Source organism: Parasteatoda tepidariorum, chromosome 1 (assembly GCF_043381705.1).
Source record: "Parasteatoda tepidariorum isolate YZ-2023 chromosome 1, CAS_Ptep_4.0, whole genome shotgun sequence".
Taxonomy (NCBI): domain Eukaryota; kingdom Metazoa; phylum Arthropoda; class Arachnida; order Araneae; family Theridiidae; genus Parasteatoda; species Parasteatoda tepidariorum.
Genome location: NC_092204.1, coordinates 40,937,692 through 40,951,297, shown reverse-complemented (window position 1 = coordinate 40,951,297; position 13,606 = coordinate 40,937,692). Strand labels below are relative to the sequence as shown.

At 30.5% G+C, this 13,606-nt stretch overlaps 2 protein-coding genes and 1 long non-coding RNA gene across 3 annotated transcripts in view; 2 read left to right on the top strand and 1 right to left on the bottom strand.

Annotated features, from left to right (window-relative positions):
- LOC107436140 (uncharacterized) overlaps nt 1–9,718 on the top strand; it is a 12,163-nt gene extending 2,445 nt beyond the window's left edge. The window contains exons 2-4 of the mRNA XM_016047723.4: nt 4,164–4,269; nt 7,277–7,386; nt 9,558–9,718. Coding sequence (XP_015903209.1) covers nt 4,164–4,269; nt 7,277–7,386; nt 9,558–9,578 — 237 coding nt within the window. The 3' untranslated portion in view covers nt 9,579–9,718. The remainder of the gene's footprint in view (nt 1–4,163; nt 4,270–7,276; nt 7,387–9,557) is intronic.
- The window catches only part of LOC110282813 (uncharacterized), a 40,050-nt gene that overhangs the window by 18,848 nt on the left and 7,596 nt on the right, over nt 1–13,606 (bottom strand). The window lies entirely within an intron of this gene.
- On the top strand, nt 10,920–12,727 carry LOC139425247 (uncharacterized). The gene is made up of 2 exons (XR_011636501.1): nt 10,920–11,674; nt 12,521–12,727. It is a non-coding gene; the product is annotated as an uncharacterized lncRNA (long non-coding RNA).

Here is a 13,606-nt window from a genome sequence, read left to right as displayed (position 1 = left end):
TACCTTAATACACACATCTGTAACAGTATCCGAAATCGGAAGTCATCAGTTGCAAGTTTGTTGATAATAGAAATTAAAAATTATTGAGGAATTTTTCTTCAAATGTTTGGCGTGTTCTGTTCCTGAAAGATTTACTAATATTCTGGAGATTTTTTTCATATACATACGAATGAATAATAGGGAAATTTTGTTTCTTATTTGCTGCTAAAAAATGGCGTCTGATTCAGTCAATGACTTAGATGGAACTAAATGAAAACGTGATAAATTAATGTCCGATATTTACAGGCTCCCGCTAGACGGCGTACTCGAGCGTTGCGATCGCGAATTGATGTTTGTAGAAGATCGTTTCAAAAACGTTACTTAAAACAATATAAGCACGTGATTTCCAATAGCTGTCAAATTGGGTATACTATAGCCTACGTCACAGATCGTGTTATTCCTACTAAATTTAACTAGTAAACAGCATTTTCTGCGAACCTGATTTCTAGCAACAAGTAAAAGCATCAAACGAAGTGTCTTGTTATAAGTCGCTACTCACCAGGTTGGAATTGTATTTATCTAGTTCCTTTAGAAATAATTTATATTGTTGTTTTACCGAAGTTTATGAATTTAGTAAGCATATTTAAAACTCAGTTTATTAATTAAACTAAAAGTTAAATGTTATTCCTAGTAAGTGGAAGTAGTTGTACTTTTTTCATATTATGCCCAATTACTAATTTGTTATATCTTATGTAATAAAAATTATCCACGTGATTTTACTTGCGTCCGCTTGACTAATGGATTCAACAGAGAATAACTTTTAAAAACAACGTGTAATTAATTTCCAGTGAAATTTAGAACAGATAGAACTATAATTTTTCAGAAGTTATAAATATCATCATTTCAGTGAAAAATTTAAAGATTAATTATAATGATATAAAAAAATTCATTTTTCATTTAACCTCTTCGAACAATAGCTTTAACCTCTACAGACAGACTTTATAAAAAAATTATAATGAGTATTCTAATTTCAGATTTTTTCAAATGGATTAAACATAATCGCAGTATGTTGATTAAAAAAATTATTTCTTAAGTAAATTGCGCATGCGTTATCTGTTTATGCTGTGTTCATTCTTTAAAGAGGTTAAGGAATTAATAATTTGTATGCAACAAATTTTTTTTTTTTATTGACATGAAAGGGAAACTTTAAAACAGACTCTTGATTCCTAAAAATATATTTTTCCTAACATAAAAATAGGAAAAACTAAAGCTGTTTGTTAAATTTATTTTTCAAAAATTATACAACATATTGAGAAGGAACTATTTTTGTGGAAGAAATTAAATTTTCGTAGTAATCACAATGAAGTTCAAAACTGAGGATTTTGAATTGAGTCTCTTGATTAAATAGATAATACCACTTCGATTAAAGCAAGTAAAAAATACAATTTACTTAAAATCCTATACAAATTAATCTTGTATTATAAAAAAAAGTGCAAGTTTAATTTAAGATATCACATTCCTGCAAAAATAATGTTACTACTTTTCTAGAAATCGAACTTAGTTTAGCTGGGTGTTTTACAATTAGTACCCTTAATATATTAAATAAACACTATTTATTATTGATGACTTTCGATTTCTTGAACTCTACTTGAATTTTAGGTTAAGGCTTTGATTTTCGTTTTCTTGATGATTTTTTATGCCTGAAGAACTTTTCGATGATGGTTCGTCAATTATATATGGCGTCTTTTTTTAAAATCAAAAATGAAAGTATCGCTTAATTATATTAATAAAAACAGCGCTTGAAAAATTATCTTCGAAATTTTTTCTCATAAAATTAAAATTATTCGGTCAGTCATTTTGGATGCTATGATTACAAAGGAAACTGTTATAACTTCTCAATCGGAAATAAACTTTATTTGTCTGGATAGTCCCTAGCGAAGTAAAAAGTGTGCGCTTCTGTCACATCAAAAATAGTGCTTTTTATAGAAAAAAGCTCTCCCAAATTTTGAACAATTTGTTCGATTGATTCGTGTATAGTTTTATTCTATTAGCATAAGAAATGCACAGAAAAAAAATGTTTAGATAACAAATCATAAGATCACATAACAGATCGGTAAGCCTGTACAAGAACAAATTTGTACTTGTTGTACATAGGACTCTTATAACTGTAAATCTATTCCTTCAATGGTCCCGTGAATCTCATTTGATCCAGGGAAAAAATACATCAGAAACATTGCCTTACCTAACTATCTAGAAGAAATTCAATTCTTTTCCCTCTACTATCTATACGAAATTCAATTCTTTCCCTCAACTATCTAGAAGAAATTCAATTCTCTCCCTTAAATCACCTTCATTTCTCTCAAAAAAGTAGAGAGAATACAAAAGAGAGAGAAGTTTTTATGTATCTTTTATGATACCGTATCAAAGCTTTTTATGAAAATCAAATCTTGGGTATACATTTTTCCAAAGAAAAAATCCAATTTCAGAGGTCGATTTTTTAAAAAATTTTTTTTTGGAAAACACAAATCATTTGAATACCGATAAAAATATAAATAAATTAAATCAAAGTAAGTATACCTAATCACACTGTAATGACGGTGATAGTTTGAAATTAATTAGTGAATTTGTACAAGTAGCATTATTGACTTTTTCGCCGTTACAGATACATCTTTATTTGGATCTAATAAAATGATAATTGTCTCAGAGAAATAAATAAAATCGTTTAATGAAAATTAATTTATTAATTATTGAAAATGACCATAATTTAAAAATATAAAAATGATAAAGGAAAGAAATCCCTTAAAGGGATCAAGGTGAAACATTATCTTACATCGAGAATTTTTAGTTAGCATTTTATATTTAACCTAGGGGACTGGGGTGCCCAACAGAGCACCTCCAGTTGCCAAAAATTGGAAATTGAAAAAGAATGAATTGCTCCCAATGGACAGTTAGAAGCATGGGAAGAGAGCCAAGGTTGGTGATTTATCCGAAGATAACATCGCCAAAAATAAAGCCAACCCCTCATAACCAATACTAGATTTAAAAATAATTTGGTGATCGCGAATAGCCAACAAGACTGAGATAATTAGTATAACCTTGCAGCTGAAACATATTTGTGGTAAGAAATAAGGAATAAAGAATTATAAGTAGATTTTAGATATCGATTTAGTGAATTAATGGGCCTTACATTAGTATTGAAATAAAAAATTATCCATCAAGAACAGAATAAAATATTTTAAGTTCGCTTTTTATAAATTTTAATAACAATTAACTAATTGATTTAATTCAATTAAGAATGATTTAAAAAAAAATCACGAAAATGAAGGAATTCCTATTGTGGCATAACACACACTTAGATCTTTTGATTAAATGATCGGTTTTCCACTTACCAGGCAAATATGAACACAGTGTTTTAGTCGGAAGAGTTGTCAAAAATTTGGTTCTACTAATATTTGTGTTTTTGTTACAATCGCTTCAACTACTTGCGGGAAACAAGAATTAAATATTTCTCACAAATATCATGTACACTGTTAAAATTTTCATTTTAAAATAACTGGCAGCTGTCTGTCCATCCAATTAGCCGTAAAGTTTACGGTAAAGAACATTTTTTTTCCTTTATGATTTTGAAACCATTTCCTAAAAGTATGTTTATAAAACCATGAATACAAAACGGTACGGTTTTTAAACCATTTACAACTAGCGTTTTTCAAAAATGTAAGAAAAAAATATTGTTTAACTAGACATAGGAGGTCGGCTTTTCGTAAGGTGATGGGAATTGGAGAGTGCCGGACACTGGAAATTCTTCATGTGTTGAAGAGAATTGAGGAAATAGTGAGGTGTCAACACTAGGACTCGAACTCCAGTTCTGCCGGTCATGAGATTGACAGATAAGCCCTCTCGGCTAGGATATGTAAGCATTTACAAAGAACTAAGTAGCTTCTCGTTCTAGTGGGTGCTGTAAAATTCTGGTTGCTTAACCGTACTGGGTGAAATCAGTTAATAAACAGTTTTTCTCAAGCTTAACAGTTTGATTACCATTTCATTGATGGTTATTTGACTGTTTTGAATAAATATGTTAAAATAACCATTCAATAAATTGTTATTTAACCATTTTTTCCGAGAAATTTCTAAAGGTGTAACCAAAACCAAATTCAAAAACAATATATCTATATTACATTTTTTAGGCTGTTTCTGGTGTTGGCGGGAGTTGCACAGCATCGAGCGACTGTAAAAAGAATCAAGTTTGTGTTAAAGGAGAATATACAGAGTGCAAAAAATTTGCTAATGAAGGTAAAGTATAAAAAAAGAATGCGAAAAAATTTTATAGAATTGTTCAAGCAATACGAATTATTGATGGAAAAGTTTATCTGTAAAAAGTAATGCTCAGAGACGGAATTTTAATGAAATGAAATATAGTTTAATTTTCTTACTAAACTGTCAGAACCATGCCTTAAAAATAATGGACAGTGCACAAAAAAAATATAATAAAAGTAACAGAACACTTTAAAATATTAAGTAATAATTAATAAATTTAAACATATACTTTCTTTTAAGTGAAATGTGAAAAAGTATTTGATTTTGAGATCCAACTTTTGTGAACTAAGATAAAACAGCCTAAGATAAGACGTGTCTGAGTGATAGCGCTTTGCGCTCCCTTGCCACAGGTCCTGGGTTCGATCCTCGGGCCGGGCGAGGTTGACTCCGTCTTTCATCCTTTCAGGGGGTCGATAAATGAGTACCAAGCTTGCTTGGGAACTAATCACTGGGGGTTTCGCGTTCGGCTGACCACTTAACCGGAACATCTGCTCCTGCCCCCCAGAGCCCATGGTCAAGAAAACTGAGATGGGCACAGTAGGCCTTGGCCCAGTATGGGCTGTCGAGCAACTGAGTTTAGTTCTTTTTCCGATTCAAAATTACCTTTTTTTGTCGAATTCAGATTTTTTTACCCTCAAATATAAATAAAGAGGTACAATCTAGGAAAAATGATCACCATAGTTCAGTCAGGAAAATTATTAATAAAATCGTTTATGGTATATGACTTGTAAGATTTCAAAAAAGGTGCATGTTTAAATTTTCGTTTCTCAAACAGTATTCAAATGATTTCGTTCTATTTAATAATTCATAACAAAGCATTTAAAAATAATGTAAAAATTTTTTCAACTTACAAATGAAATTATTTGTCAATTATTAAGTTAAATGATTAATAATAATAAATAATTATAAAGAGTTTCAGAATTATTTCGATCTTGCGAGCCACATTGTGAAGATCATGCCTTTGATCGTGAAGTTGTTGAATCTTAATCCCCATAAGCGGTTGCTGGAATGCTATTTATTTATATGGAGAAATATGCGAAAAATAAAATTAACACTCAAAAGGATCTAAATTTTCGTTCATTTTCTAAGTTTTGTTTCTAAGTTTATCACTATTGTAACTAAGTTTTCCACATTGCATCTGCAACCGAATTAAAAAAATTTTTGTACACAATTATAAAATTTGCTTATCCAAAGATAATTCCATAAAAAATAACCATTAGTAAATATTTCTTATTTTTTATTATTTTATTTAAGAAAAGTCGATAAAATTTTGAATTGTAAGCTTACAATTTTTAACATCTCTTTAAAGAATATAATGTTACGCTGTAAAATACAAAATTTGGGCGAAATCGGTCGAATAGTTTTTGAGAAATCAAATTTTATACATGGGACTTTATCATTGAATAAACGAATTACATAATTGAGTGCAAAAATTTCCCAATGCGCTTGCAAAGTTTTTGAGATATAGCAAAATACACCAAAAGTAAAATTAATATTAAGGGGTTCAAACTTTGAGTTGCTCTCCTTACCAAACTGTGGGGACCATGTTTCCCAGTCTGCGGCTTCCCTTGTTATTTTGGGGGTTAGAAATCCAAATCCGTTGGAAAAAAGGTATGTTTATTTAAAAAAAATATGTTTTTGTGCCTGATTTCGTAACTTAAAATATGGTCTGCACTAGCTAATTACTTGAAGTCACTTCTTCGAACCATTAAGTCTGAGTCCCAGAACGTGAAGATCTGATCATTAGATCAAATGTTATTTAGAGTTGTCCACTTTTTTGTGCTAATGGATTATTTAAGAGTATTTGAAGTAGTCATATGTGATCAGACGCTGCGAAAACTAAAGTGAAGTAGTAAGTCATTGATCATATTTAAATATAATGGAGATTACAAATTACACTTATGATATTACTTTCGAGTGTCTTAACGGAAATAACCAGCTTAGTTAGTGACCAAAGGGCAGAACTTTCATCTTCTTCTTTCTAGCTTTACAGTTTCTTTGTAGACGTTGGTATTCTCTACCAGTACACTCTCTCATCTGCTGTTTTGATCCGGCTCTTTTGCTCCGACTCTTGAATTTCATAATTTTAAGTTATTCCCCAACTTGGTCTTTTCATCTCAGTATTGGTCTACCTATTTACTTTTCTAAAGTTCTCCTTTGTAGCATCTCTGTTTCCTTCAATTTTCCTATATATCCTAGCCACTGTATCCTTTTTGCTTCAATGAATCTCATGATATCTTTCCTACCAATTAAATTTTCTTTATCATGATTGAATTTTTTCCTCTACACGCAGTTTACCTTTATAGTTCCATAGATTTTCTTATAGTTCTGTCTTTAAACTTTCTTGACATATTTTGATTTCTGTAAGACAAGGCACATGTCATTGTCGTGTTAGCTCACTGGTTAGAAAATCGGACTCTGGTTGGAATGGCCGAGGTGCGATCTGTGACACCACTAAGACCAACCGAGTATATGCGATATACATGCTCTTAAAATCTGTGGAATCGAAAATCTAGCTTTCGGTGTCTGAATAGTAACATCAGGGATCTGGAGAATTTTTACTTCCCCTTCAGATCTTCGAGGAAATGGTTTTACGGATGAGTGGAATTGCCATTTATACATGGGGTTCTCAGCTAAGATGGGCTTTCACCTTTGCGAAGCTTTCTTGTTAAATGAAAGGCGGATCTTCCTGACTTCATTCGCAAAAAGTCAATAACTGGTCACTGGGTTCACGCAAGTGTCATTAGAAACAACAGAAACAACAAGATCTCATGCCTCAGATTTGTTTGTAGTTACTTGTCTGATTAAGTTATTTCATAACTACATTTTAAATTTTCTCAAAATTAGCTGACTACTTAATATTTTATGATTGGCCTTTACTGAGAGCCTTTACTGTAATCGAAATATCCACTTTGAATCTTTTTTGGATAATGATATTTATAATATTTCTTGCAATATGAAGCAATAGTGATACTATTTACAGGTATGCTATGTACTAGTCATCAACGTGATATCGATTTTTATGACGTTTGGCTTCAGTATCCTCCATGCGATCCGAAAAAAGATTTAGAATGCAGGAGAAGAAGTGGACGGGTAAGTGCTATATACAAATACAATGAAATACATTAATACAAAATATACAAATCAGAAGAGATGCATATAAATTCCATTCAAGTAAGCTTTTATTTTTTGACCATTTAATTAAAACTTTATTGAATATAAAACCATGTAAAAGTATAAAGACTAAACCATAACATTAGTTTAAATTTATTAAAAATACAAGATAACAAAGAAATATTGAATTTTTGTGTTTTTTCAGAAAAATAAATAACGATAATCATAATAATAAATTTTTTTTTAAGTTTTTATTTTATGCTTCTTTTATTAGCTTGACTTATTTAAATACTGGATCTACTATTTTATGAAATATGTCTTGAAATTACTCGAGGTTCAAACAGACAAAGCTTCGTAATTTTATTCTTACATGCAACCACATATGCATATTATTAATATTATAAAAATATTTATTAACGTGTTAAAAATATTTAGAAAATAATTTAAATTTTTTTAATACAAATGTTAATTACCAAAAAAAAAACAAGTATGCAAATTGCAAATAAGTTTACTGAATTATTTTAATTCGTAAAATACTTATTACTTTCATTTACATACCAAAAAACATAAGGGGCAATCAAATGGGGAAAAAAATCTAGCCCTTAAACAAATTGCTGGCCTAAGTTGGCTATACAATAGTTGTATCGAAACTGTTTTTAATAAATCGGTGCTGAATTTTCTAAGTGGATAATAAAAATACACAAATCTACTCAATTTTTTCTGTGTGGCTCTGAAAATGACTATAAGTCAAAGTGTTTTCATACAGCATTGAAAATGAGGCAAATAAAAAGTAGATAAGTGTGGTTTATTTTTTGGTGACGACAAGTATTGACACACGTGAAATTCATTATCGCATGTCGGCTGTATATGGCGGACATTGCGTCTTCAATAAAAGAATGCAAGAAAAATTTAAGATATTTCGCAAAAGATGCGCACCACGCGCAATCAAGTCAACGAATTCTCTGGATTGTTTTTGGACTCAATCATTATTTTGCGTGATAATGCCCGTTTTCATATTGCTAATGTGGTTTTCAGTGGGAAATATTTCAATACGCTTCTTTCAATCCATATATTTTTCTCTATGACTTCTATATTTTTAGTGAGGAGCCACGATGGCTCAGGGGACAGAACGTTCACCTTCCAATGAGGTGAATCAGGTTCGAATCCCGGCGATGGCTGGTCAGATACAAATTCTGCATCCGACTTGCACCGACCACTGTGCTGACGTGAGATACCATCAGTGGTTGACGAATCATAGGTTAAACTGTCCTTGCCATCAGGCTAACCATGGGAGGTTCTCATGGTCTTCCTCTCCATGCAACGCAAATGTGGGTTTGTTCCATCAAAAAGTCCTCCACGAAGGCAAAATTTTCCCAATAATTGATCCAGTTGTTCCGTGTCTTCTGGATTGAGTCCAAAATTACGAGGTTACGAAATTGAACCTTAGTAATCATAAACCCGAAAATTGGGTCGGCTGCTCAACGACTGTTATAAAATATATCTCCATATATATTTTAGTGACCTGATGTGTGTGTATGTGAAAAGATTTCGCAGACGTCCATTCCGTTAGAATAATAATTCTGGAATATTCGTTTCACATTGGGATAAATGTATTATTCTTTGGGGTAATTATATTTGAATAAAAATACACACTGTCGCACACATTGTCTCACTGAATTACTTTAATTTCTGAATCAAATTACGGTATAAAGTACCAGCTCTTTGCATCATCCGTAAAATTCTTTTTTTTTCCCGTAAAATTTATTTTTACCTTGAAGTATTATACCGTAATTTTTACATTAATATATATTTAATTAGAGTGATTCAGTGATTTTACGGTTATTATTACTGTTAAAATTACTCGATATATTAGATTTTTGCTCCTTGAAAAGAAATAGATTTTACAATAAAAAGCAATCATTCAGAGTTCCGATAATTTTTCTCGTAATTTTATCCGGACCCTTTTATAGTGTACTTCGTGGTGGATATTTAGTTTTCCTTTGTCTGCTCCTCATACTTTGTGCCGTGAAAAACTTTGCATTAAAATGTTAAGATGTTCATGATTTTAATTAGTTTGAAAACTCTATGTTTTTACGAAAAATATTTAATTTCTTTTAAGAAATAATATTTAATCTATCCTTTTTTTACAGTATGTGTGTGATAAAAAGTGAGACAAATCTCATAGAGGATTGAAAAAGAATGGACTTCGAGAGGTGTGGACCATTTCGGAAATCATATTTATACAAATTAAATGGATTCGGATGTTGAAAAAAGTTTACTCTGAGTCGATAAATAAAAATTTGTAGAAAAAGTCTTTTTTCTTCCTTATAATGATTTTTAGTGAGGTTACTAATAGTAACGTAATCAAAGTGTTAAGAATATGGTTTTAGTCTCTAGCAAACTTAAAAAACCTTTTTTAAAAATAATCTATTTCTTGAATATATAGATGAATCAGTATATTTTCCAAAAAACTTTTCCTTTGAACATCAATTTAAAGTAACAAATGCAAAAATTGATATTACATTCTAACAATTCTAAACAGAAATGTGAGAATTTAAATACAACAAGACAAAATCTAAAGATATGCATGTTAGCAAAAAATGGCACTTCATCGGGAGACGCAACGCTTCGCCAACATGTTGGATCCTTTTTATTGTTGGTCGGCTTCTGTCGAACTAAACATGCAAACTTAAGATTTCGTTTTACTTGTATTTAAATTCTCACATTTTTATTTATATTGCTCAATTATGACAATTTCGGTTTTAGTTATTTTTTTAGCATTTTTCCATTTTGAAATTGATTGGATTTAAACAATTCTTTTATTTTTATTTAAAAAGAAAACAATTATGTATAAAATAGAATACAATACTAAAAAATTCCGGATCAAATTACGGTACAAACTATTGATACTTGAGTTGCATCATTCGTAAAATCCATTTTTATTGTAAAATTTTATACCGCAATTTTTACAGTTGTATTTATTTAATTGCAATGATTCAGTAGTTTTACGGTAATTATTACAGTAAAAAATACAGTATATCATATCTTTTGTTCCGTAACATGTTCCGGTAAAAATGGATTTTAAGATAAAAAAGCACCGGTACTTTTTATTGTGCAGAAAATTTATCAGACGATATTTATTTCAGCGCTAAACTCTATTTTGTTCAGAAATAAAACCCTTTTTATTGGTCTTTTTTTTTGTCTTATGCCTGTTTAGGCAGTGGGGGTGCGATTGTTCCTGTTTTTCAGTGGAGCCATCAATGGCCATGAATTCGACTTCTGCCAAGCCATTCACAAACAACCACAACCCGTTTATAGGGCGGATCACATTAACACAAAAAGGAGAAAGGACATAGAACACACAGAGAGAGAGAAAGGAACATCCATGCCTTGCCCGGGATTCGAATCCAGGACCTTTCTGATGCAAGGACAGTTCCCTGCCCCCTACACAGGCCGGTCGGCAATGAAATCCTTGAATATAATTTTTGTAAGATAAGCCTTTCGTGGTAAGTTTTACGATTTTCTCAGTACTAATATAGCAAGGGTTTCAAATCAATAAGTGTCCGAGGACCACAATCGAAATCAGCGCCATCTATTTGTAAGCCGCAACGTAAGCAAACTCATACTCAGGATTTCGGGATGTGGGAATAATTATGATCTTGTCAGAATTTCTCACCGTAGAAATTATGGAAAAAGAAAAACAAGAAATGAATCAAGACTCAAAGAAGCAGTGTGGAGTTTAAAGCTTTTCATTTTATATAAAATAAATTATAAACAAAAGCAATTTTGTTTTGATAGCAAGTATCTCGGTATTTAAAATTCACACGAATCCTTTAAGGACTACATATCGGGAAAGGAATTATACATGAAGGCCAATAAAATGTTTAGACAGAAAATTTAAAAAATGTTCTTTAAAATACAACAAATGTCTAACAACGGATGTTCGTCACTACTAAAAAATGGATGTCTACCATGACTTTTGCTGCCTAGGGAGTTGCAAATCCGCTTCCATTGTGGTTGTTGATAAATTTCATTTAAATAATAAAACATATAATTTTCACTATTATAATTTTCGAAAAGTAATTTCCAGCCAAAATATTACAGATGTATAAGTCTTTTTTACATAATTTTTATATTAGTCTTTCCTTTACTAATAGATGAAAAAATTTTCTCCCACTTGATTAAGTGAAAGGGAGAAAATAGCACACAAGTAGATGCGTTAATTTTCCTGGAGACTGAAAAAATCATAATAGTTCGTGAATAAAATGTATGTAAAACCGATGTGAATTTTCAAATTTTTTTTCTCCAATATTATTGTTATTAATAATAATAATGCATATATTTTCTACTGCATGTAGCAAATTGACACTATCAGAACCATGTGAGACTCATGCCCCACTAGTTGGAATCCATTACAAGACAGAATAATCTTAAAATAATATTATTTTTCATGAAGTTATTGAAAATTGTCCTTCTTAAAGTCGAGTTAAATGTTTGAAACAATAATTAGTATTTCGTTTGATAAAAAGAACTTAGAAATGAGTGTCAGCAGTATAAATTTAATTATTTAGAGTTTTACTCACTTGTAATGGACGAGTTAAATTTTATTCATTCGTCTGGAAAAAATGAGTCTTCTCATCTTGAGTTAAATTCACTCGAGTCAACTGCTAAAACTCAAGTTTGAGTGCATAATTTTAACTTGAATTTGAGTGAATGTCAGTCAATTTTGATTGACCATCATTATCGCTTGAATGAATCGATTTAACTCGATCTTGAGTGAATTTCAATAATTTTTGATTGTAAGTATTACTTGAATGGATAGTTTTAACTCGAATTTGAGGGAATTGATATCGTTTTAATCTTTCGTTCATCATCATTCGAGTGCTTTACATTAATTTGAGTGAATTTCTATCATTTTGGATAAACTACTTGTATCATTTGAATGCATTATTTTAACTCGAACTTAAGGAAATGTCAATCATTTTTGATTAATAATTACGTTTCTTTGAGTGAATTTTTATGAATCATATCATGCTAGAGTCATTTTTGAAATTTCATTAGAATAACTTAAGTGTCATTTAAATTACATTTGAATTAAATTCTTCCTTTTCAGACTGTTTGTCAAATGTATTATTAATTCCTTGAATCTATCCTTGATCGCATGCATACGACCTGCTTTGACATAATTTCTGAAGAAAGCTATCAATGGTACTAATATTAGTGTACCTATATTGTTGAGATGGTATCACCCTGTGTCAAACTACCTCATTTCATTGGTTTAGTACTGTAACTAGAAATATAATTTTTTTTAATACTTTGACTTATGTATATACTTTTTAATTATTGGGTTTTTAGTCAAAGCATTGAAATGCTCTAACACATATAACTAAGCTATGTGTCTACTACAATCTGTATATCTACTGTGCATGTGCAATCTTAATTAGGATTTAAGTTAATATATGTATTCTGTCAGGGTAAACCTTATGATCATGTAATAAAGTTTAAGAAATACAATAATATGGCTATAGTTAGCATTATATTAAGGTTACGAAAAAGGTTGCAAATTTTTAAAAATTTTATGATTCTAAATGCTCCGAAATTTTGCACTTAAAATTAAGCTTATTTGTTAAACAACAAAGAATTGTCTTCCCTGTGCTTAATTTTAAACACAGTTGATAATTCCATGTGATGTTAAATGCTTAATGAATTTAAAATGCAGGTAAACAAAATTGATGCAATTTAATTATTCAGTTCATTCCCAATTAAACATGGCATGATTTTACGATATTTTTAATTATTTTACAACTTTCCGAACTTGTTAGCAAACAAATCTTAGGATGCAGATAATGATTTTTGTCAAAAGAAATTTTTTTAAAACCTGTATCGTGATTTCTCAACATAGATAGTAAGGAATCTGTGAAGTGCAGCGCATTTTGCACGAATTGCTATAAATAGTAAAAGTATGTATCTAACCTTGTAACTCACCCATTTTGAAAGGCATACCAAAGAAAGGTAAACTTGGTCCCCTTTTAAACAAGTTAGGTATTGTTTCTACCCATTTACGTTGAATCGAATGCGTCCAAAACATAATCGATAGAACTAATAGTGCAAAAGTTGTTAAAAATGTTTTTAGTTCAAAAGCACAGTTTTGTACTTAAGCCTACGCCTCTGACGTTGCTATATAGACAAGAGAAGTATT